Below are 25,017 nucleotides of genomic sequence, written 5' to 3'. Positions count from 1 at the left end.
TACTGCAGATATTACTGGTAGCTCAGTGATAAAGGTACTGGACTAGTAAGTTAAAGGTCACTGGATAAAGCCCCAAGCCACTGCTGAGCTCTTGAGTGTGGATCACATGGATAAAGGCATATACTAAATAGTTAAAATTGAAATGTACATTTAAACAGCACAATAGTCACTATGACAAATAATTTTAGGGTCACTTTACAGAATCAGAACTAATCTTTTATACTTTTTGACTGAACAATAATAAAACCATTAATAGTATAATAATAATGATAATCACTTACTCTTTATGTCAGGGTGAACGGGGTCTTCCGGGTCATCCCGGTCCTTCTGGAAAACGAGGATTTAATGGAGGAATGGGACTGCCAGGCACTCAGGGTAACCCAGGGCCCAGAGGAAAACCAGTGAGTTACATGGACACACTTAGCTTTTGCACCATTTTCCAGTTCCTCTACACAAGTTAAGGCTATTACACCATTTAAGTCCATTATAATAAAAATAAAATGTGCTTTGCTTTAAAACTCTTCATATATGGAAATTATTAATGGCATTACACTGATTGGTAAATAATATGAAGACCACATGACATTTCAGCTGCTATTTATATTTTTATACTGTAGATGTGCTGAGTAAACTATCTAAAGGTCAGTATAATGCTGATTATTATGTGTGTTGTAAAATCTGACAGCTAAAACTGAAGAGATTTAAAATAGTTTACACTATACAGTGTGTAATGTATAGGTGTAGTATACTATACTGTGTACAGGGTGGGCCATTTATATGGATACACCTAAATAAAATGGGAATGGTTGGTGATATTAACTTCCTGTTTGTGGCACATTAGTATATGGGAGGGGGAAAACTTTTCAAGATGGGTGGTGACCATGGCGGCCATTTTGAAGTCGGCCATTTTGGATCCAACTTTAGTTTTTTCAATGGGAAGAGGGTCATGTGACACATCAAACTTATTGAGAATTTCACAAGAAAAACAATGGTGTGCTTGGTTTTAAAAACTTATAAAATGTGTTCAAAGTGCTGCCCATTGTGTTGGATTGTCAATGCAACCCTCTTCTCCCACTCTTCACACACTGATAGCAACACCGCAGAAGAAATGCTAGCACAGGCTTCCAGTATCCGTAGTTTCATGTGCTGCACATCTCATATCTTCACAGCATAGACAATTGCCTTCAGATGACCACAAAGATAAAAGTCTAAGGGGGTCAGATCGGGAGACCTTGGGGGCCATTCAACTGGCCCACGACGACCAATCCACTTTCCAGGAAACTGTTCATCTAGGAATGCTTGGACCTGACACCCATAATGTGGTGGTGCACCATGTTCGACTGATGCCACTCTCCAGTGACATGCGGCGAGTGCTACGCTGTGGGCTCTTGCTGAATGAAGCTAGGACAGCCACTGATGTTTCTTCATTAGTGACAGTTTTCATGCGTCCACATTTTGGCAAATCCAACACTGAACCAGTTTCACGAAACTTGGCAAGCAGTTTGCTAACTGTAGCATGGGAGATGGGTGGTCTCGTAGGGTGTCTTGCATTGAAATCTGCTGCAATGACCCGGGTACTGCATTCACCAGACATCAACACAATTTCTATCCGCTCCTCACGTGTTAACCTCTGCGACATGTCAATGGCTGTAAACAAAGAGAAGCTTGTAAATAACTCATGAAAGAATAAAGTTACGTTAAAACCAAGCACACCATTGTTTTTCTTGTGAAATTCTCAATAAGTTTGATGTGTCACATGACCCTCTTCCCATTGAAAAAACTAAAGTTGGATCCAAAATGGCCGACTTCAAAATGGCCGCCATGGTCACCACCCATCTTGAAAAGTTTTCCCCCTCCCATATACTAATGTGCCACAAACAGGAAGTTAATATCACCAACCATTCCCATTTTATTTAGGTGTATCCATATAAATGGCCCACCCTGTACTATTGTACTATACAGAGAAGTGTGGTATATAGAAAACCCAATCATGACTGTGTAAACGGCTGACCGACCAATAGTAGTGGACTAGCAAAATAGACAGCTGCACCACCCAAGTGCCCAAAAGACTACAAAAAACAGTTGTGGCTACTTTATTTTTGTACCAAAGGTCAAATCCCTTGGGAATTACAGGTGAAGTTCAGTTAAAATAAATAAAGTAGGTATAATATAAACAAACACACATACAACAGCTCCTTTTTTAGATTGACATATCTTGTATGTACAACATACGACGGCTGTTAGAAAAGCTAGACCTACCCTGCAGTTGCACTTAAGCTTTATTGGGGCCTATAACAGCGTGTCAATGCTCTATCAACACAGCATTTTCTTCTGATAGGGCAAAATATGTATATGTTAACATACACCGACCAGCCGTGACATTAAAACCACTTTCTTATTTCTACACTCACTGTAGTCCATCTGTTTCTCTACATACTTGTTCTTCAATGGTCAGGACCCCCACGGAGCAGGTATTATTTAGGTGGTGGATCATTCTCAGCACTGCACTGACACTGACATGGTGGTGGTGTGTTAGTGTGTGTCGTGCTGGTATGACTGGATCAGACACAGCAGCGCTGCTGGAGTTTTTAAACACCATGTCCACTCACTGTGCACTCTATTAGACACTCCTACCTAGTTGGTCCACCTTGTAGATGTGAAGTCAGAGACGATCGCTCGTCTATTGCTGCTGTTTGAGTCGGTCATCTTCTAGACCTTCATCAGTGGTCATAGGATGCTGCCCGTGGGGCGCTGTTGGCTGGATATTTTTGGTTGGTGGACTATTATCAATCCAGCAGTGACAGTAAGGTGTTTAAAAACTCCAGCAGCGCTGCTGTCTGATCCACTCATACCAGCACAACACACACTAACACACCACCACCGTGTCATTGTCACTGCAGTGCTGAGAATGATCCACCACCTAAATAATACCTACTCTGTGGTGGTCGTGGGAGTCCTGACCATTGAAGAACAGCATGAAAGGGGGCTAACAAAGCATGCAGAGAAACAGATGGACTACAGTCAGTAATTGTAGAACTACAAAGTGCTTCTATGTGGTAGGTGGAGCTGATAAAATGGACAGTGAGTGTAGAAACAAGGAGGTGGTTTTAATGTTATGGCTGATCAGTGTATAATATATGTATGTAAAATTAGTAATTTACTGATTTATTTTGTCCAGGGAGATGTCGGAGAGCCAGGATTCCCAGGGATTCTAGGAATGTTTGGACCAAGGGTAAGATCTGTTTGAATCTAGAGAAGAACAGAAAAATAAAAAACGATTAGGAAGATTAGTATTAATTCGGCTAGAAAATTACACGAACACTAAACAAAAACCGAGCCATACAAGTAAATTATATTTATATATTATTTATTATAAAACACATTATTACAAACCTCATTTCCAGATATTTTGGGATGTTTACTAAAATGCAATAAATATAATCATTATTTAACTGACAAAAGTAGAAAGAAATGTGATCACTAATTACCGTAATTGTAGTTTGTAAATATAAACTTAAAATTTCATAATAAGAGCAAAAAGTTGCTAGAATGTTAAAGTTACAGTGCTTTAAAACATTCCACAATAAGCAGCTTAATTGCTAACAGGTAAGGGATTTACAATTGGGTATAAAAGAAGGATCTACCAAAGGCTCAGTCTGTAAAAGCAATGATGGGGTGTGTCTTCATACCAAAATTAAAGGGAGGATTATCAATCAGTTCAAAAAGAGTATTTCTCAACACAAGGTTGCAAATTGTTTATGTATTTTGCAATCTATCGTATACAATATTGGATAGAGATTCAGGGAATCCAGAGATATCATTGATAGATGTGCAAGACCATGAGCCGTCAGATGGCAAAGCATTAGGAACCTGTAATAATATAGCTACATGGGCTTGGGAGTACTTCAGAAAACCATTGTTACTTAAAACAGTACACCGCTGCATCAAGAAATGCAAGCTGAAACAGAAATGCTGTCAAGTTCTCTACACCTGAGCTCATCTCAGATGGACCAAAAGACAATGAAAACATGTGCTGTGGTCAGATTAATCCAAAAAGTTTTGTGTCAGTCCCCCTTTTGCTGCCAAAACAGCCCTGACCCAACAAGGCATGGACTCCACTAGACCCCTGAAGGTGTGCTGTGGTATCTGGCACCAAGATGTTAGCAGCGGATCCTTTAACTCCTCTAAGTTGTGAGGTGGGGCCTCCATGGATCGGACTTGTTTGTCCAGCACATCCCACAGATGCTCGATTGGATTGAGATCCGCATTCAGACAATCCAGTTCTGATGCTCATGTGCCCATTGTTGGCGCTTTCGGCAGTGAACAGGGGTCAGCATAGGGGTCTGCGGCTATGCTGCCACATACGCAGCAAAATGTGATGCACTGTGTATTCCAACACCTTTCTATTAGAACCAACATTAACTTCTTCAGCAATTTGAGCTACAGTAGCTCGTCTGTTGGATCGGACCATACGAGCCAGCCTTCGCTCCCCACGTGCATCAATGAGCCTTGGTCGCCCATGACCCTGTCGCTGGTTTACCACTGTTCTTTCTTCGGACCACTTTTAATAGATACTGACCACTGCAGACCGGGAACACCCCACAAGAGCTGCAGTTTTGGAGATGCTCTGACCCAGTTGTCTAGCCATCACAATTTGGCCCTCGTCAAACTCACTCAAATCCTCACGGTCGCCCTTTTTTCCTGCTTCTAACACATTAACTTTGAGGATTAAATGTTCACTTGCTGCCTAATATATCCCACCCACTAACAGGTGCCGTGATGAAGAGATAATCAGTGTTATTCACTTCACCTGTCAGTGGTCATAATGTTATGCCTGGTCGGTGTATATAATAGGGCCAACAGTTATTTATTTACTAGCTTTAATTCATAGTGGGTTTTTTTTTTTTTTGCAGGGGCCTACAGGAGACTTTGGGCCAAAGGGCATTCTTGGACCTAAAGGGCCCCCTGGTCGCATGGTAAGATTAAACCTACACACCTGCGTACACACACACTCACTTATTTAGTCTCACATATACACACACACTCACACCCACATACATAAACACAGTGATGAGATTTTTTTTTATGCTTTCCTAGGGCAAAGGCGGAGTCCCTGGTCCTGTTGGTATAATCGGCCCTATTGGCAGTCCAGTGAGTAAGCTTACTTAAGCTTTTTTTAAACGTCCATATTTAAAACAGAGGTCTTACAGTCCTCTTACAGCAGTGGTGGGAAATTTAGTATGTTATTTTTAGCTTTTGATGGTTTCCTTCCATCCAATTAGATTGGCTGGTCCTAAATACAGCAGTGTTATTGAGTTGCTCTGCAATATGTGCTAAACCTGGTTGAAGAAATCAGTAAAAGGAAATTAGGAACTATTAAAATATATAAATATACAACCTTAAATCAGAAAAAGGAGTAAATTACAGTAAATTACATTTACTTTGGCTTTTATTTGATTGCAGACAGGATGAACCTGAGATATTTCATGTTTTATCTGCTCAACTTCATTTCATTTATTTATTAATAAACAACTTGATGCAGTGCCGTCTGAGGGATCGAAGATCACGAGCGTTCAGCTTAAGCTTGCGCCCTTGGCCTTTACGCACTGGAGAACTCTTTTTTGACACCTAACTCTTGCTCTTTCTAGGGTCCTAGAGGAGATACTGGTAACAGGGGGGAAATGGTAAGTCATTTTTTTATATGCATGTGTTGGGTTAATAGATATGATATGAAGTTGGAATGCACATTCATAATATGATAAAATGCTTTTATTCTAAATTATGTTTGTGTGTGTTTTTTGTTATCCAGGGTGCCCATGGGCCAAGGGTAAGAATTTACACACATATCTACTCACACGCTCTTGACACACTTACTATAGTACTATAGTACATGTGTCTCTGACTTATAACATGCATGTAATATCAACTGTCTTTAGGGTTCCCCTGGACGTCGAGGTCCCCCTGGACCACCGGTAATGCTCAGTGCTCAAACACACAGTACATATAAGCCCGTATACAGTATGTTCACATACAAATAAATAACTAATTGCTTGTATTTTTTCCTTTTTAACTTAGGGCCCACCAAGTATTTCACAATCCTTTGTAAGTATATTTATACACCCACCAGCCCTTTTATTTCTGTTGTTATATATGGATTTGGTATTTGTTCTGATATTGTAGTTCTGCATATTTGTGACAAATGTTATAGATCTTTAGACATTATTTAAAATGAATAATAATTTAATTAATTATAACTAGCCCTGCTGGCCAATTGGGTTCAATTAGAAACCAATTTTTTCCCCCAATTTTTCTTCCAATCCAGTCGTATCCAATTACCCGATTGCATTACGCTTCCTCTCTATCGATGCTGTTCTCCACTCATGATTGAGGACAGTCGTGACTAACACACGCCCCCTCCGACACGTGTGCAGTAGCCATCTGCATCTTTGCACCTGCATGTGTTGAGTTAATACGTGGATCAGCTTTGTGTACGGAGAGACACACCCCGATCAACCCATTTTTCCCTGCCGTCAATCAGCCAGCAGACGTCGTAATTGCATCAGTTATGAGGAGTCCCAGTCCACCTCCCACCCTGTATGAACAACAGCCAATCTTTGTTCATGTAGCCGCCCAGCCCAGTGCAGTCCAGTCGGATGGCAGAGCTGAGTTTTAACCCGACGAGTTACTAGAAAAACTAGAAATCTAGTTTTAAAGCTGTCCTTGCCTGAATGTCAGATAAGGTCAAGGTTCATGATATACTATTAGAAAGAGACTTGGCATCCATGGCAGAGTTGCTAGGACAAAATTTTGCTAACCAAGAGAAACATCAATCATTGTCTCTTTTTTTTTTTGCCAAAAACACATTGGGATAATTTCTGTGGACTGATGTGGATACTTCATACTACACTTAAAGATTTACACAGCATTCCACAGCAACAGTCAAACATAGTGATAGTAGCATGATAGTGTGGAGCTGCTTTGCTGCTTTAGTCCATGGGCAATTTGCTATAATTAATGAGGCCTTGAAATGAACCAGAACCACCTTAAGTTGTATCTAACTGTATCTGCTCATTCAACCTAATGAATGTGACAAATGGAGGACTGATTTTTCTCTCTCTTTTCATTCTAAAGCAGAGGGATGATAGTGGTTTAACTTTGCCTGCATTTGTTGGCTTACTCAAAACCAAGGTACATACACTTATACACTTAAACATATTCACTTTTTATAGGCTTAATTGAAATAATGAGTTATGTTTCTACACTCACTGTCCATTTTATCAGCTCCACTTACCTACAATTACTGACTGTAGTCCATCTGTTTCTCTACATACTTTGTTAGCCCCTTTTCATGCTGTTCTTCAATGGTCAGGACCACTACAGAGCAGATATTTTTGGGGTGGTGGATCATTCTCAGCACTGCACTGACACTGACATGGTGGTGGTGTGTTAGTGTGTGTTGTGCAGGTATGAGTGGATCAGACACAGCAGCGCTGCTGGAGTTTTTAAATACCATGTCCACTCACTGTCCACTCCACCACCCAAATAATACCTGCTCTGTGGTGGTCGTGTGGGGGTCCTGACCATTGAAGAAATACATGGACTACAGTCAGTAATTGTAGAACTACAAAGTGCGTCTATATGGTAAGTGGAGCTGATAAAATGGACAGTGAGTATAGAAACAAGGAGGTGGTTTAAATGTTATGGCTGATCAGTGTACTCAGATGAGCCTGAGATAAAGTGTGCAGTGTTTCTGTTAGACAAAGACTGCTTTAAATTCTTTTTATTCTAACTGAGCAAGTGTGTGATGCCTTGTGGTGGACTGGCATTCTACTAATGGTGTATTACCTGCTTGCATCCATTGTTTTTAGTATAGACTACAGATTCACTGTATTCCTAATCAGAATGAAAAGGTTACCTGTTAATCTGTTTTCTTTTATTATGTTTATCTTACATTTTGCTTCTCAATGTCCTGCTCAGGATGCAGGTGTGCTGGATTTTTCCATAATGGACCAAGCTCCAGAGATCCTGCAGACACTGCACTATCTGAGTTTGCTAGTGCTCAGTCTGAAAAATCCACTAGGAACGCGAGATCATCCGGCTCGTCTCTGCCGGGACCTCAACACTTGCCAACGCAAACTCAACGATGGTGTGTATGCGTAGAGAGTGTGGATGTTTTGCTGTATAGACATACGTAGATGCTAGAAAAGCTTAACATGTACTGGGTTAAAACTGTCACCATCTAAAAGAGCTTCTGCTTCGTGTGTTTGTAGCAGTGTGTATATGAGTATACATGCAGATGTGTTAGTGTAAATCATTTTCTCCTTTCTAGGCACTTACTGGATTGACCCGAACATGGGTTGCTCCTCTGACTCTGTAGAAGTTACATGCAACTTCACTGGAGGCGGGCTTACCTGCATCAGACCAATCACAGTGTCTAAGGTACAGAACTTAATCAGAATGATCCTGTACATCAAATCTAACATATGAAGAACTAATGTGACTATCACTGATGCTATTTTATCTATGTAATCTATGGGTGTGTTCGAAAACCTAGGGAGCTGCCTTGCTGTCTTACTGTCTACATAGGCAGCTGCCTCAGTAGAGAGGATTCTAATAAGTCAATGACTTATAAGTCAGGTTATTCGAACACGCTACTTAGACAGCGATAACATGGGGTTTAGCATTTAGCATCTTGCCATTAAAACCAATGGATTGAGGTAGCACAGCATGCTAACATGTCAATATAGCCTCCCTCCATGTACCGATAACGGTTACATTTCCTGACAAGCCCGAAATTGCAAATAAAAACACTCGGTACAAGTTTATACAAGATAAAAATCAGTAATATTTTATTTACGTTTGAAAATAACTCTATTCGTTTGTCCGCACCGTCAGCCTGCACCCGACCCGCAATGAATGCTGGGATTGCCTTGATCACTAAGGCAGCGTCGGATGCTCACTCATTCTTGAGCCAAAATAACATTGAAATATTAAGATGCCTCAGTAGTGAGGATATTAAGGCATCTAGGATTTCGAACAGCCTCATTCTCGGGAGCGCACACAGGATGACATAAAATGCTGCCTATGTAGAGAGCTCCCTAGCTTTTCGAACACACCCTATGTAATTAATGTAATCATGTAATTGATTACCCCTATTAGTGGTGTCAACTTTCTGAAATTACTGTTAACATTAGTAGAACAGCACACTGTAAGGTCTTCTTAAACAAAGCTTTACTGACAACACTTATTTAGTAAAAAAAAATTTTTTTGAATATGGTTGGCTCAATATACAACCTTGAATCAGAAAAAGTTGGGACAGTATGGAAAATGTGCATAAAAACACAGTGTTTCTGATATTTACTTGGAATTTTATTCCATTGCGGACAGTTTGAACCCAAGATATTTTATCTTTTGTCTAGTCAACTGCAACACATTTAGCACATTTAGTGTTTCAGGTGTTATTTTGTCCCCGAAAAGTCAAAGAAAATATAAGAAATACTGCATTTATTTATTTGCATTTTCCATACTGCCCCAACTTGAACCTTGAAACTCGGCGTCAGTTGGTTCTGGGCGTTGAATTTAAAAGGAAATCTGTTAATGCGTTCCATGGTCCTGTGGAACTGCATATATTTTAAGCTAATGTAAAGTAATGGGGTTGTTTTTGACACGTATACACTGAAAATAACACAAATATAATATAAAAACACTGAAATACAATTATCAGTTAAAAATCTGAAGAAATGTCTTATTCCTTATGCTTTTTAATCCTGGAGATGCTTGATCTTGGAATAGCGTATTCCATTCAGTAAAGGCACATTCACATGAGAAGCGGCAAAACTGCTTTTGCGCTGACTGTGCCATTATTTTCTACGGAGTGTGGAGGTGCACGAAGCTTAACATAACTCATGTTGTTCTTTTAATACATTGTCACATTAAGCTTTTTTTACGATAAGCATTTTAGACTCTCAGAAAAGCCGATTCTCACAATTTCTCAGCCCCCCGAGCTATAACACAAGTTTAAAAGTGAAACAATAAAGAAGTGAATCCAGATAAATACAGATACATGTGGGGCTTTCAGACTGGATTTGTCGGTTATTCCACACAAATGCAGATTCACACAGATCTCAAATTCACACTTTGATGACGTCTTACTGCACCGCTAAACAAAGCTGCTGTTCATTGTTAATTTGAAATTAAATGAATGAATTTTAAAAAAGCTGAACACATTAAGTTTAAGGGTACAGTTGTTTTGACAAAGGGTGTCAAGTTTCAAAGATTTTGAGTTTTTACTTTTAGTGGCTAGTAGGGATGTAACGATGCACCGGAAGACAGTTAAAAATCGGTGCGCGTGTGCCACGATTTGAATCGGTTATTCATGTAAGATGAATCGATATTCACTTTAAACAGCAGAGGGCGCTGGCGCTATATTTTTTTTACACAAAAAGGGAAATGTGCAGCATTACTATGCGTAGTTTGTACCTACCTCGGAAATAAAATGACATCATTATGTAGATAAATTAAATATAAGCACAAATCCAGTATTTTATTTTAAACAGAAGTAATAAAAGAAAACTTTGTCATAACTTGTCTTCAATTTAATTTTGATCGTATCGTGGGTAGAGTGTATCGTTACATCCCTAGTGGCTAGTGAAATTATCGGTATATGATTAGCTTTTCATCACACAACATAATTTCCGAAACATTTCAGAGCTCTAAAAGTCATATTTGGAAACTTTAGATGACTTTAACTTTGCAGCTAGTAATGTCACCAAGTACTGTGGAAAGAATTGAGATTTATAGCTCAGCTAAATATGTTTCTATGTAAATAATTGTTTTCTTTTAGTTTATTGAATATTCAATGTAATAATGTTAAATCTAAAATGTCATTGTGATTGCTTTTGAATACCTTACTTACTAGTGTACAGTAGGGTTAGGCGGTATTTTGCAAATGTCGATATACAGGGTGAGTCAAAAGTCTCAGGACACTCTTTTATTTCAGAAACGAAAGGGAAAATGACATATCTGAATACCCCAGCAAGTAATGGGTGAGCGGGCCTATCTTTTAGACTATGTCCGGAACATGGTCGCCATCTTGAAAGCCGCCATATTGGATCAAGGGCAAGTTTTTCCAATGAGAAGGTGGTCATGTAGCATATCAAAGAAGACCAGGATTTTCTCAGAAATCGATTGCCACAATCAGATTTGCAATATCTCTTGTGGTTCAAAAGTTATCAACACAGAAATTTCAAAACTTGCCCTTGACCCTGTATTCTATAGTATTTTTTACATGATATTTGAATGACCGTATTCGTTTTATCGAGTATGCCTCGGATACGCACGTTTTCATCTGAGTACGTTTAAAACAGCACAAAAAGCTATGCAGCACGCTCTCTACTTACTCTACTTCTATTTATTGCTCATCACCCCAGTTACTTTATTACATCCATAACAAGAGGTTGATTTTCTCTGATAAATTAGTTCAAGTAGTACTATTGTGGAGACTCTCCTATTATATAAAAAAAGTTACACACTATTTATATTAATAAGCTCATTAACTTTAGAAAATGTAACTATTTGGTGTAATTTATGAATTGCTGTTCTGCACTTTTTTTTAAGCTGGAGTTTAACATTAGACACGTCCAAATGAACTTCCTGCACCTGCTGAGTTCAGAGGCCGAGCAACGCATCACTGTCCACTGCTTCAATACCTCCATCTGGAGCTCCACCCCTGTGAAGTCCCCATCCCACAATGCTGTGAGTTTCAGGGCATGGAATGGAGAGCTGCTGGATCCAGATGTGTTGGAGGATACATGCTGGGTAAGAGTGTCAAAGCACACGATGACCGGTTGGTTTTAAAGAGCTCATCCATTCTATTTACTGCTCAAAAATGTATGTCCTACTGACCCAGGTCAGGTTTATTATTTTACTATTCAGAAATAAAAAACGATCATGCACACAGATGAGGCATAACATTATGACCACCTTCCTAATATTGTGTCGGTCCCCCTTTTGCTGACAAAACAGCCCTGACTCGTCAAGGCATGGACTCCACTAGACCCCCAAAGGTGTGCTGTGGTATCTGGCACCAAGATGTTAGCAGCAGATTCTTTAACTCCTCTAAGTTGTGAGGTGAGGCCTCCATGGATTGGACTTGGTTGTCCAGCACATCCAACAGATGCTCGATTGGATTGAGATCTGGGGATTTTGGAGGCCAAACCATTCCTGAAGCATTTTTGCTTTGTGGCAGGACGCATTATGCTGCTGAAAGAGGCCACAGCCATCAGGGAATATCGTTTCCATGAAAGGGTGTACATGGTCTGCAACAATGCTTAGGTAGGTGGTACGTGTCAAAGTAACATCCACATGGATGGCAGGACCCAAGGATCCCCAGCAGTACATTGTCCAAAGCATCACACTGCCTCCGCCGGCTTGCCTTCTTCCCATAGTGCAGTGGTTCTCAAACTTTTTAGACCAAGTACCACCCATTATCAAACCAAAACTTCCAAGTACCACCTATGTTTCTCATCACAGAACCACATATGGCACACATTAATTAGGTGTGTGTATATATTAGGTAAACTATGACACCCCCGATATTAATATAAAATTTTGCTACCTTGCCTTAAATGTAGGCCTAATTCAAACAACACTTAAACGAGAAAAAGGAAAAAAAAACTACAGGGAAGAGATACACTGTGGTTGCATTGCATTAAGTTTTAGTACAATCCTCTTTTGTGCAGAGATGTGCCTGCGTTTGTTTCTGCTTTAAAACATACACGCCATGAAAGAACCAGATTTAACACAATTAAACAAGTTTATAGTTTATTTCTCAATTATTTGTCATTATACTACTAGCTCTCTCTCACTGTGTGTGTGTGTGTGTGTCTCGCTCGCTCTCCGTGATACTGAAAGTGTTTTCGGATTTGAATATCGACAATAAACAGCTCTTATTACGAGTTATGAATAATTCCCTCTACTGATGCGAAGCTGAATGGGTGGATTACAGTCTATAAGAACTGTGCAGAAATAAAAAACTCGGTTCCTTTCGTTCATTTCAAAGATCCGTTCAATAGAATCGGATAGTTCGCGAACGACCCATCACTAGTATATATGCAGTTACCACTGACCATTTCAGTGAGTGCGCCTGTTTAGCGGAGCAGCCTTGTGATGTCAGGAACGAGATCAGTGAGCTTCAAACGCAGATCTGCTCTGACAAAAGCGAGAGAGCTACTGATAACGTTTGGAATTTCCGAGATGGAAACCGCGAACTTGAAGTATAGACGTAATGAAGTACGGTGTCTGTGTAGCCCCGAATATTTTTAAAAACACATTCGTTTTAATACAATTAAACTGATTTTATTAAAACAGAATTATAAGAACTTTGAAACTGATTTTATTAGTAATTTACACATTTTGTTTTATATATATTTTTTTATAATTATTAAATTATTTATTTTTTTCGGTGCATGTAATTACTTTTCCGAGATTATCTGGCATACCACCTCGTGCTGCTTCACGTACCACCAGTGGTACGCGTACCACAGTTTGAGAACCACTGCCATAGTGCATCCTGGTGCCATGTGATCCCCAGGTAAGCGCAGATCTGCGCACAGGCACCCGGCCATCCACGGGATGAAAAAAAAAAAAAAAGTGATTCATCAGACCAGGCCACCTTATTCCATTGCTCTGTGGTCCAGTTCCGATGCTCACGTGCCCATTGTTGGCATATTCAGTGGTGAACAGGGGTCAGTATGGGTATCCTGACTGGTCTGTGGCTATGCAGCCGCATACGCAACAAACTGTGATGCACTGTGTATTCTGACACCTTTCTATCAGAACCAGCATTAACATCTTCAGCAACTTGAGCTACAGTAGCTCGTCTGTTGGATCAGACCACACGGGACAGCATTCACTCCCCACGTGCATCAATGAGCCCTGGTCGCCCATGACCCTGTCGCCGGTTTACCACTTTTGATCGATACTGACCACTGCAGACTGGGAACACCCTACAAGAGCTTGCGCTGCCTAATATATCCCACCCACTAACAGGTGCCGTGATGAAGAGATAATCAGTGTTATTCACTTTACCTGTCAGTGGTCATAATGTTATGCCTGGTAGGTGTACTGTATACATGCACGAAGATTAACTTTTTACTTGTTTACTGTTTTGATTCTTTTTGCTCAGCAACGTGATGGACAATGGAAGAAGGCCGTCTTCCTCTTTCATGTGACCGATGCCTCACTGCTTCCCATCACAAAAATTTCCAGTCTACCGAACATCACACAATCATCACGCTATCACCTGGAGGTCGGACCTGTGTGTTTCCTATAGTGTGTGTACATGCGAAGCCCACATCCCAGCCACTTCAGTGTTCAGCCACTGATCGGACTGCAGTAAAGGGAAGAAGGTGGCGTGGATGAGGCTTTGGGTTGATTTAGCACTAAAAGACTGGTGAGGAAATCTGGCCTTTCAGATCCAAGAGTCAAATGGTCAGCACAGGTCCAGGAGGTCCAGGTTCTGCTCTCTCTCTCTCTCTCTCTCTCTCTCTCTCTCTGTCTCTGTCTCTCTCATAAACATCTGTTAAATATTATAATAAGTTATTATAATACTTGTACCGAGGACCTAAGCTCTGTTGTAGAAAATGTACATATATTCTTATTCTTAATTATTGAGCTATTATACTCTAGGGGAGTAATTTCAGTAATGCTGAAAGTGCAATACAAAAGCAACATTTATTATTAGGTAATGACTAAATTGGAAGGGCTGAAACTGTCAGATGTGTGATTTACCATAGTATCAAACAGAGACGTGTTTAAGAGTGTTTGTGTATTTAAATGTGACTAGTCAGGGAGCTATTTTTCAGCATAGCATGTGTGTATATTTGTGGACAAATACACTACAAGGCCAAATGTACGAGGGATCTTCAAAAAGTTTCTGCACTTTTATATTTCCGTTGGAAACGGTGAGGGTGGGAGGAGGAGTAATCGGTCGTGTCTGAGAGACTGAGAGACGCTTATAGTCTGGATTTAGCGCCATCTGATTTCCACCTTTTTGGACCGCTCAGAGAAGCTTTAAGGGGAAGAAGATTTCCATGTGATGATGAGCATCATTGGCTATGCGCTGCACCAAAAAACTTTTCACTGATGGCATTAAAAAGCTGGTACGATGCCGCTCAGGTGGCGCAGCGCTAGAAACACACGCTGGAACCAGAGCTGGGATTTCGAATACATCGTATCGAACACGAATATCAGCTCTGCCTCCGGGCTGAGGCTGAGCGGCCACATGAACAACGATTGGCCTTTTGTTCAGATTTGGGCAGGACTAAGCCGGATGGGGTCTCTCTCTCTCATGGCTGGTGCAATTACGACCTCTGCTGGCTGAATGCACAGAGATGAGTAAAGAGTGCTCTTAGGGTGTGTCCCTCCTTACACAACGCTAAGCTGCACTGCACTCGTCAAAGTGAAGGTGATAAGATATATACGGTATGCTGCCCCTGTGTCGGAGGGGGCGTGGGTTAGCTACGTTCTTCTCAATCAGAGCCGGGATCGGCATTGGTGGAGAGGAAGGCGACCTAGTGAGCTGCCTGCTGTCTTACTGCCTACATAAGTAGCTGCCTAAGTAGAGAGGATTCTAATGAGTCATCTGCTTATAAGTGAGGTGATTCGAATGCACTACTTAGATAGCTATTCCATCAGTTTTTGCTTACTAAGCTAACACAGTTAGCCTCATGCCATTCGAACCAATAGGATGAGGTGGCACAGTGCGCTAGCATGTCAACTAACATCTTCCTCCATGTACCAAAAGCGGTTAAATTCGCAGTATCGAATGCACCCTCGTTATTCTGTCAAAATACCGTTCAGATTTAAGGTGCCTTAGTAGGCAGCATTTTAAGGCATCTAAGTATTCTAACAGCCTCCTTCTCAGGAGGAAGCGTAGGATGACATAAAATGCTGTCCCTCGAAGAACCCTCGTAAAGTCAAGCATTGAAAATACACTGATCAACCATAACATTAAAACCACCTCCTTGTTTCTCCACTCACTGTCCATTTTATCAGCTCCACTTACCATATAGAAGCACTTTGTAGTACAATTACTAACTGTAGTCCATCTGTTTCTCTGCATACTTTTTAAACCTGCTTTCATGCTGTTCTTTAATGGTCAGGACCCCCACAGGACCACCACAGAGCAGGTATTATTTGGGTGATGGGTCATTCTTAGCACTGCAGTGACATTGACATAGTGGTGGTGTGTTAGTGTGTGTTGTGCTGGTATGAGTAGATCAGACACAGCAGCGCTGCTAGAGTTTTTAAACACCGTGTCCACTCATTGTCCACTCTATTAGACACTCCTACCTAGTTGGTCCACCTTGTAGATGTAAAGTCAGAGATGATCGCTCATCTATTGCTGCTGTTTGAAATGGTCATCTTCTAGACCCTTATCAGTGGTCAGTTTGTTGGCTGGATATTTTTAGTTGGTGAACTATTCTCAGTCCAGCAGTTACATTGAGGTATTTAAAAACTCCAGCAGCACTGCTGTGTCTGATCCACTCATACCAGCACAACACACACTAACACACCACCACCGTGTCAGTGTCACTGCAGGTGCTGAGAATGATTCACCACCCAAGTAATACCTGCTCTGTAGTGGTCCTGATCATTGAAGAACAGGGTGAAAGCAGGTTAACAAAGCATGCAGATAAACAGATGGACTACAGTCAGTAATTGTAAAACTACAAAGTGCTTCTATATGGTAAGTGGAGCTAATAAAATGGGGACAGTGAGTGTAGAAACAAGGAGGCGGTTTTAATGTTATGGCTGATCATACATTATACATATTACTGGCCATGACATTGTCATATGGATGTGATGTTCAGGTGTCCATACACACTCTTCAGGCTATGTCCATCTCACACAATTCTTCACACAAAAAAAAGAGACATGGCCACGATGTCATAGTGGCATTTCTCAAGCAGAATGGGAGGATGACTACTCGGGGTCTGCATCTCTGTAAAGCGAAAATGGTGTTTTATGGGTAGCGTACTGTGTCCTCCTCAGAGGAGCGTGTCTACCTCTCATTACAGTGACGGTGCTATTTAAAATGCATCACTAGTTCTGTTAATTAAAGGTGCTACATTATTTGAATAGATTTTGGTGCAGTATAAATGACCAAAATAGAACAACAACAGAATGAATAGCTAAGTGTGTTAAATGAATACTGTACAAAAGTACAAAGAAATGACTTTTAATGTCTCGGATAATCAACTCATATTTTGTAAATATAAACAAAATTTAAATTTTATGCCAGTAACACACTTAACAGTGGGACACAATTCCAGGTTCAAGGTGAATTTGTAATAGGTGAGACTTTCACAAATTATAGAATAAATATAAAACCCCAAATCAGAAAAAGTTGGGACAGCATGGAAAATGCAAATAATAAACAACATAGAGTTTCTTACATTTACTTTGACTTTTGTTTGATTGCAGACAGGATGAACCTGAGATATTTCATGTTTTATCTGCTCAACTTCATTTCATTTATTAATAAACATCCATTCCTGCATTTCAGGCCTGCAACACATTCTAAAAAAAAAAAAAAAAGTTGGGACAGTAAAGCATTTCTGACTTTGTAATGTTGCCATTTTTTCCCACCACACTTAAAAGACGTTTTGGCACCGAGGATACCAAGTGATTTAGTGTTTCAGGTTTACGTCTTGAGATGTGCAACAGTACGGGGTCGTCGTTGTCGCATTTCTGTTTCAAAATTCTCCACACATTCTCTATTGGGGACAGGTCAGGACTGCAGGCAGGCCAGTCCAGTACCCGTACCCTCTTCTTCCGCAGCCATGCCTTTGTGATGTGTGCAGCATGTGGTTTTGCATCGTCTTGTTGAAAAATGCATGGACGTCCCTGGAAAAGATGACGTCTTGAAGTCAGCACATGTTTCTCTAAGATCTCGATGCACTTTTCTGCATTAATGCTGCCATCACAGAAGTGTAAATGACCTTTGCCAAGGGCACTGCCACAGCCCCATACCATGACAGACCCTGGCTTTTGGACTTGTTCCTGATAACAGTCTGGATGGTCCTTTCCGTCTTTGGTCCGGAGCACACGGCGTCTATTTTTTCTAAAATAAAACCTGGAATGCTGATTCATCTGACCACAATACACGTTTTTACTGTGTGATGGTCCATCCTAGATGCCTCAGAGCCCAGAGAAGTCGACGCCGCTTGTGGACATGGTTAACATAAGGCTTCTTTTTTGCACAGTAAAGTTTTAAGTGGCATTTGTGCATGTAACTCTGTATTGTAGTGCTTGACAAAGGTTTGCCAAAGTAATCCCTCATTCATGTGGTTATATCAGCTATTGTTGAGTGGCGGTTCTTGATGCAGTGCCGTCTGATGGATCGAAGATCACGAGCGTTCAGCTTAAGCTTGCAAACTGGAGATCCTCTGATCATCTTTGCTCATCATAGACTCAGCCTTTCCTGGATGCTGCTTTTGTACCAAACCATGATTACAATCACCTGTTTGGAATCACATAATTATTTAGTTTTTTCACCTCATTACTAGCCCTAAATTGCCCTCCGTCCCAACTTTTTTTGGAATGTGTTGCAGGCCTGAAATGCAGGAATGGATGTTTATTAATAAATGAAATGAAGTTGAGCAGATAAAACATGAAATATCTCAGGTTCAAACTGTCTGCAATCAAATAAAAGTCAAAGTAAATGTAAGGAACACTGCATTTTTATTTTATTTACCTTTACTTTTTTCTGATTTGGGGTTGTACTGTATATGAATTGCAAAGAGTTTGGTGCTTTAATCCCAGTTGCAAAGGCAATGTGAAATGATGCAAATCTTACATTTCAACATTAATGGAATTGCTGTTCCTGATGCAATAAGTGCAATATGGTTTATTTATGATTTATTAGGCTGTTGCAGATCCTACAGACCACATCATAGCTATGCTGATGCTGTACTAGTGCATTCGGTAAATCATAACCTGATCCAGGTAATGTGCCATGTTTCTCAAACATATATACCCAGCTTTACGATCACAGAACAAAAAAGACTAAATACTTTACTCCAGACATTAGACTCTAGAATTAGTATCTGTGCATCCTGCAATGTTCTTTCAGCAACCCTTCTATTAATTGTCTCCCTGCATACATGTGTGTAATTATAGCTTTGATGTATACAGTGCATTCCTTCTTAGCTAACATAATTATTATTTAATTATTGTACAAATGCTTTAGAACCGAACGAGGCTTTTTACATGTGTGAACAGGAAACATATGTACAATATGTATCACATCATCATCATCATCCTGATTACTGTATTTTTGTTTAATCTGTAAATTTGGGACTTCATAAAATTGCTACATCAATTTATAGCAATGTGTTTGTGTTTCTTTTATAATTCTTTTATAATTAATACTCATGTCGTCACAGTTTAAAAACATGCAGTCAGGTTAATTGGAGACACTGAATTGCCCTAAGTGAGTGTGTGAGTGTGTGTGTGTGTGTGTGTGTGTGTCTGTCTGTCTGTCTGTGTGTGTGTCTGTCTGTCTGTCTGTCTGTCTGTCTGTGTGTGTGTGTCTGCCCCGCGATGGACTGGCGCACCGTCCCAGTGTTACTATGTGCCTTGCGCCCATTGAAAAGCTGGGATAGGCTGTGTGGGTTTCCTCCGGGAGCTCTGGTTTCCTCCCACAGTCCAAAAACATGCAGTCAGTTTAATTGGAGACACTGAATTACCCTATAGGTGAATGGGTGTGGGTGTGGGTGTGTCTGCCCTGCGATGGACTGGCACCCCATCCAGGGTGTTACTGTGTGCCTTGCGCCCATTGAAAAGCTGGGATAGGCTCCAGCACCCCCCGCGACCCTAATTGGATAAGCAGTTAAGAATGTGAGTGAGAGTGAGAGACTCGTGTCGTACTGCAGGGATTCACAAGTACAGTTGGGTGACCCACTGCCAAGGGTGCCAGTAAGAATTTGGATGCAATATGTTTCTTTACGGTGGCTCGGTGGGTAGCACTTTCGCCTCACAGCAAGAAGGTCCTGGGTTCGATCCCCAGGCGGAGCGGTCCGGGTCCTTTCTGTGCGGAGTTTGCATGTTCTCCCCGTGTCTGCGTGGGTTTCCTCTGGGAGCTCCGGTTTCCTCCCACAGTCCAAAAACATGCAGTCAGGTTAATTGGAGACACTGAATTTCGGTATAGGTGAATGGGTGTGTGTATGTGTCTGCGCTGAGATGGACTGGCGCCCAATCCAGGGTGTTACTGTGTGCCTTGCGCCCATTGAAAAGCTGGGATAGGCTCCCCCCCGCTATCCTAATTGGATAAGCGGTTAAGAAAGTGAATGAGTCAGTGTTTCTTTAAGCTAGATTAACTTGTTAAAATTAAGCAGGATCACTTTCAAACTTTAGTAATTGACAGTGGGTCACCAGAACCTTTAAAAAAAATAAAAAAAATAAAAATTATGGGCGCTCAGATGGTGCATCGGTAAAACAAGCTAACACACCAGAGCTGGGATTTTGAACACATCATTTCAAATCTCGGCTCTGCCATCCGGCAGGCTGGGCGGCTACATGAACAACGATTGGCTGTTGTTCATAGAGTGTGGGAAGCCGGACCAGGGTTCCTCATGATGGCATGTGCGCAGAGTCGAGGAATAATGTGTTGATTAGGGTGTGGCTCTCCGTACACAAAGCTGATCTGCATATGAACTCACCTCGTGCAGGTGAAAAGATGCAGTCAGTACTGCACACATGTCGGAGGGGGCGTGTGTCAGTTGCGATGCTTTTCAGTCAGCAGTGGAGGTTAAGCATCGGTAGAAGGGAAGTGTAATGCAATCAGGGTAATTAGATACGACTAGATTAGGGGAGAAAATTGGGGGGAAAATTCACTTCACTTCACTTTCACAAGTTATAATTAAAATACGCTGATCATTGTAACTGTATGGAACACTGTGAGCTTACAGCACCTATTTATAACTAATTGAAAATCAAAAGCTAGCCGCTCAGGTGGCGCAGCGGTAAAAACACACTCTGCAACCAGAGCTGGGATCTCGAATACATCGTATCGAATGTCAGCTCTGCCTGCCGGCTGAGCAGCCACATAGCTTGTTGTTTAGATGGGCAGGACTAAACCAAATGGGGTCTCTCTCTCTCATGACTGGTGCAATTACGACCTCTGCTGGCTGATTGGTGGCACCTGCACAGAGATGAGAAAAGAGTGCTCTTAGGGTGTGTCTCTCCGTACACAACGCTAAGCTGCACTGCACTCGTCAAAGTGTAGTTGATAAGATGCATACGGCATGCTGCCCACGTGTCGGAGGGGGCATGGGTTTGCTACGTTCTCCTCGATTAGAGCAGGGATCGGCATTGGTGGAGAGGAAGCATGGGGCAATTGGATGCGCTAAAAAGGGAGAAAAAGGGAAAAAATGCATAAAGAAAAATATTTAAAAAATAATCAAAAGCTAAAATCGCTTATACACAAAGTATTAATACTCTTTACAGTAGCACTGAACTGTAGTCATATGCACCCTATTTGCTTTAATTATCCTTGCGATGTGTCTAAAACTCAACTGGAGTCCACCCCTTGCAGTTTGAATTAAATGTGCATAGTATGGAAAGAGACACACCTGGATCTATAAGGTTACACAATTTACACAACTTACACAACGTTGTCAAAACCCAAGCCATGAACACCAAAGAACAAAAAAAAACAATATATGACAAACAATATAACTATTAACAATAAATAATAATAATAAATATTTTGAAATGTAGCGTGGGTATTGTGGTTTGGCGTGGACAATAAGTCACAAATACTGTAAAGCTTGTGTGAGCCGATGTATTCTGAAACTATATTACGCCCCTGTCCCACGCTGTTACAACTCCTCCCCCGGGTTTCCTCTCACCCCGTATCCTGCGTGGTCATTGGCTGAAGTTCGACATAGCACTCGCTGCCACTCGCAACCTGCTCGCAACACCTTTCACACTACACGATTTTGAGTCGGCGACAGGTCCAGATATTTAACATGCTAGATATCTTCTCGCCGAGCCGCTTGGATCTAGTTGTTGAAGAGTTCACACATGGCGATCGGAAGCCGAGCCGTCACATCTAGCGGCGACCTGCTCCAGAAGTGGCCTTTTGTCTGGAAAGAATCAAAAGGTGTCACTAAGAGCATAATGCATAAGATCTAGACATTGGATAAGTTTCCAGTGAGAAATGATTGGGATCCCACAGATTGGGATCACAAATTTGTTTCTTACCTGAATAGCTGAATACCTTATAAAGTGCCTGGTGAGTGTACATTTCTAAATAAATCATAAATGCTGTTACGTTGAAAACTGTACAAGCTTTTAATGAAGTATAAAAAATGACAGTATGAACATCATTGTTTGGATAGTACTTAAAAACTAAACAATCATTCATCAATTCATCAGTTTTGTACAAACTCAGTCATACAAAGTCAGTGATACATTTCTTTTACCAGGGTACTGCAGGAGAGATTGTGTTGAAACGTGGTGTAATGCAGTGTTCCTTACATTTACTTTGACTTTTATTAGATTGCAGACAGGATGAACCTGAGATATTTTATGTTTTGTCTGCTCAACTTCATCTCATTTATTAATAAACATCCATTCCTACATTTCAGGCCTGCAACACTTTCCAAAAAAAGTTGGGATGGGAGCAATTTAAGGCTAGTAATGAGGTGAAAAAAGTAAATAATTTTGTGATCCAAACATGATTGTAATCATGGTTTGGTACAAAAGCAGCATCCAGCAGTCTTTGATGAGCAAAAATGATCAGATGATCTCCAGTTTGTCAACAAATGTGTGAGAAAATGATTGAAATGTTTAAAAACAATGAACCTCAAAGAAAGATTGGAAGGGATTTGCATATTTCTCCCTCTACAGTGCATAATATCATTAAACCATTCAAGGAATCAGGAGAAATTTCAGTGCGTAAAGGCCAAGGGTGCAAGCTTAAGCTGAACGCTGTGATCTTCAACAATAGCTGATATAACCACATGGGTGAGGGATTACTTTGGCAAACCTTTGTCAAGCACTACAATACAGAGTTACATGCACAAATGCCACTTTACTGTGCAAAAAAGAAGCCTTATGTTAACCATGTCCAGAAGCGGCGTCGACTTCTCTGGGCTCTGAGGCATCTAGGATGGACCATCACACAGTGGAAACGTGTATTGTGATCAGATGAATCAGCATTCCAGATCAAGGACCATCCAGACTGTTATCAGCAATACGTCCAAAAGCCAGGTATGGTTTGGGGTTGGTATGGGTATGGGGTTGTGTCAGTGCCCTTGGCAAAGGTCATTTACACTTCTGTGATGGCAGCATTAATGCAGAAGAGTACATTGAGATCTTAGATCTATGTGCTGCCTTCAAGACGTCATCTTTTCCAGGGACGTCCATGCATTTTTCAACAAGACAATGCAAAACCACATGCTGCACACATTAGTCCTGCAGTCCTGACCTGTTCCCAATAGAGAATGGCAAGACATGGCAACCTTACAATGTGGTAAATGCTTTACTGTCCCAACTTTTTTTGGAATGTGTTGCAGGCCTGAAATGCAGGAATGGATGTTTATTAATAAATGAAATGAAGTTGACCAGACAAAACATGGAATATATAAAAGTTAGTAAATGTAAGAAACTCTGTGTTTCTGATTTGGGGTTGTATTTATTAAATGTAGTTAACTAAACAATTCAAAAATATAATAAGAATATCAAATTAATTAGGGAGCTCGGGTGGCTCAGAGGTCAAAGTGGGGTTGGAATCTCTGTGCTATCGTCCAGTCAGGCATCTACACAGACATGGGGGGGGGGGACTGAACAGCCTAGCCATTAAGAGTCTTAGTCATTCATGCATTGAATAAGCACATTCTAGTCCCTGTCCCTGAGAGTGCACATATTAAAGCAGCAGAATTCTGTGTGTGTGTGTGTGTGTGTGTGTGTGTGTGTGTGTGTGCGCCCTCTCCGACACGTGTGCAGTACTGACTGAATCTTTTCACCTGCACGAGGCAAGTTCATATGCGGATCAGCTTTGTATACGGAGAACCACACCCTGATCAACACATTATCCCTCCCATCAATCAGCCAGCAGAGGTCGTAATTGCATCAGTCATGAGGTCCCTTCTTGCACCCCCCTTCTTGAACAACAGCGAATCGTTGTTCAAGTAGGCGCCCAGCCTGCCAGATGACAGAACTGATGAGTCGAAAAAGTAATGATAAGAATCTTAAGTATTTTCACAATCCTATGTATTAAACCTGTGGGGGGCATGAGTACCTGTCCAGGGGATGTGACATTTTGAGATTTTTGAATTGAATTGAACTGACCGAAGAACGGTCCTGGGTTCCGGCCCGGAACATCCTAGATCCAGAGCTCATTTGGAAGTTCTGAAGGAATCGGGCCGCACGAACGTTGACGTCAGGAGCCGCCCCTAGAGGGGGGAATACTGTAAGGGTTCAATTTTTACCCACAGAAGACATATTTGATTAGTCTCGCTGACCTCGTACATGTGCATTGCTAATGTTATCCAGCTCAGTCTGAAAAAAAGAACTGTTAGCTAGCAACAAATAAAAATAGGGCTGCATTGTTTCAGTTGAGGGATCCACTAGCGAGGCCATCTAATCCGATAGCTTTTAATAGTTTTGGCTGTCAGTCAAAGCAGAGTATCCTGAACTGGTGAACTTAGCGATTGTTGTACTTTTGCCTCGGCTTGGCTCTGTGAAGTAACGTTTTCTGCTCTCATCTACACTAAAAGCAAGAACCGCTTACGATTTACAACTAGCTGTGTGGCAGTTGGTTTTTTTATATTTATTTTTGAGTATTGTATTTTGTGCTATTATTTTCAGTATATTACCTGCATTATACTTGCTGTATTCATATAAATAATCAATATACACTGATCAGCCATAAAATTAAAACCACCTCTTTGTTTCTACACTCACTGTCCATTTTATCAGCTCCACTTACCATATAGAAGCACT

General features: G+C 41.0%; 1 protein-coding gene across 1 annotated transcript in view; it reads left to right on the top strand.

The window, feature by feature from the left end:
* The window catches only part of col27a1a (collagen, type XXVII, alpha 1a), a 105,984-nt gene extending 91,652 nt beyond the window's left edge, over positions 1 to 14,332 (top strand). Inside the window, exons 50-61 of the mRNA XM_063012112.1 lie at positions 294 to 401; positions 3,179 to 3,232; positions 4,914 to 4,976; positions 5,098 to 5,151; positions 5,649 to 5,684; positions 5,810 to 5,827; positions 5,937 to 5,972; positions 6,076 to 6,102; positions 7,978 to 8,146; positions 8,330 to 8,439; positions 11,617 to 11,817; positions 14,186 to 14,332. Coding sequence (XP_062868182.1) covers positions 294 to 401; positions 3,179 to 3,232; positions 4,914 to 4,976; positions 5,098 to 5,151; positions 5,649 to 5,684; positions 5,810 to 5,827; positions 5,937 to 5,972; positions 6,076 to 6,102; positions 7,978 to 8,146; positions 8,330 to 8,439; positions 11,617 to 11,817; positions 14,186 to 14,332 — 1,023 coding nt within the window. The remainder of the gene's footprint in view (positions 1 to 293; positions 402 to 3,178; positions 3,233 to 4,913; positions 4,977 to 5,097; positions 5,152 to 5,648; positions 5,685 to 5,809; positions 5,828 to 5,936; positions 5,973 to 6,075; positions 6,103 to 7,977; positions 8,147 to 8,329; positions 8,440 to 11,616; positions 11,818 to 14,185) is intronic.
* The last annotated feature ends 10,685 nt before the right edge of the window (positions 14,333 to 25,017 follow it).

Source organism: Trichomycterus rosablanca, chromosome 16, assembly GCF_030014385.1.
Source record: "Trichomycterus rosablanca isolate fTriRos1 chromosome 16, fTriRos1.hap1, whole genome shotgun sequence".
NCBI lineage: Eukaryota > Metazoa > Chordata > Actinopteri > Siluriformes > Trichomycteridae > Trichomycterus > Trichomycterus rosablanca.
This window is presented reverse-complemented; position numbering and strand designations above follow the sequence as displayed.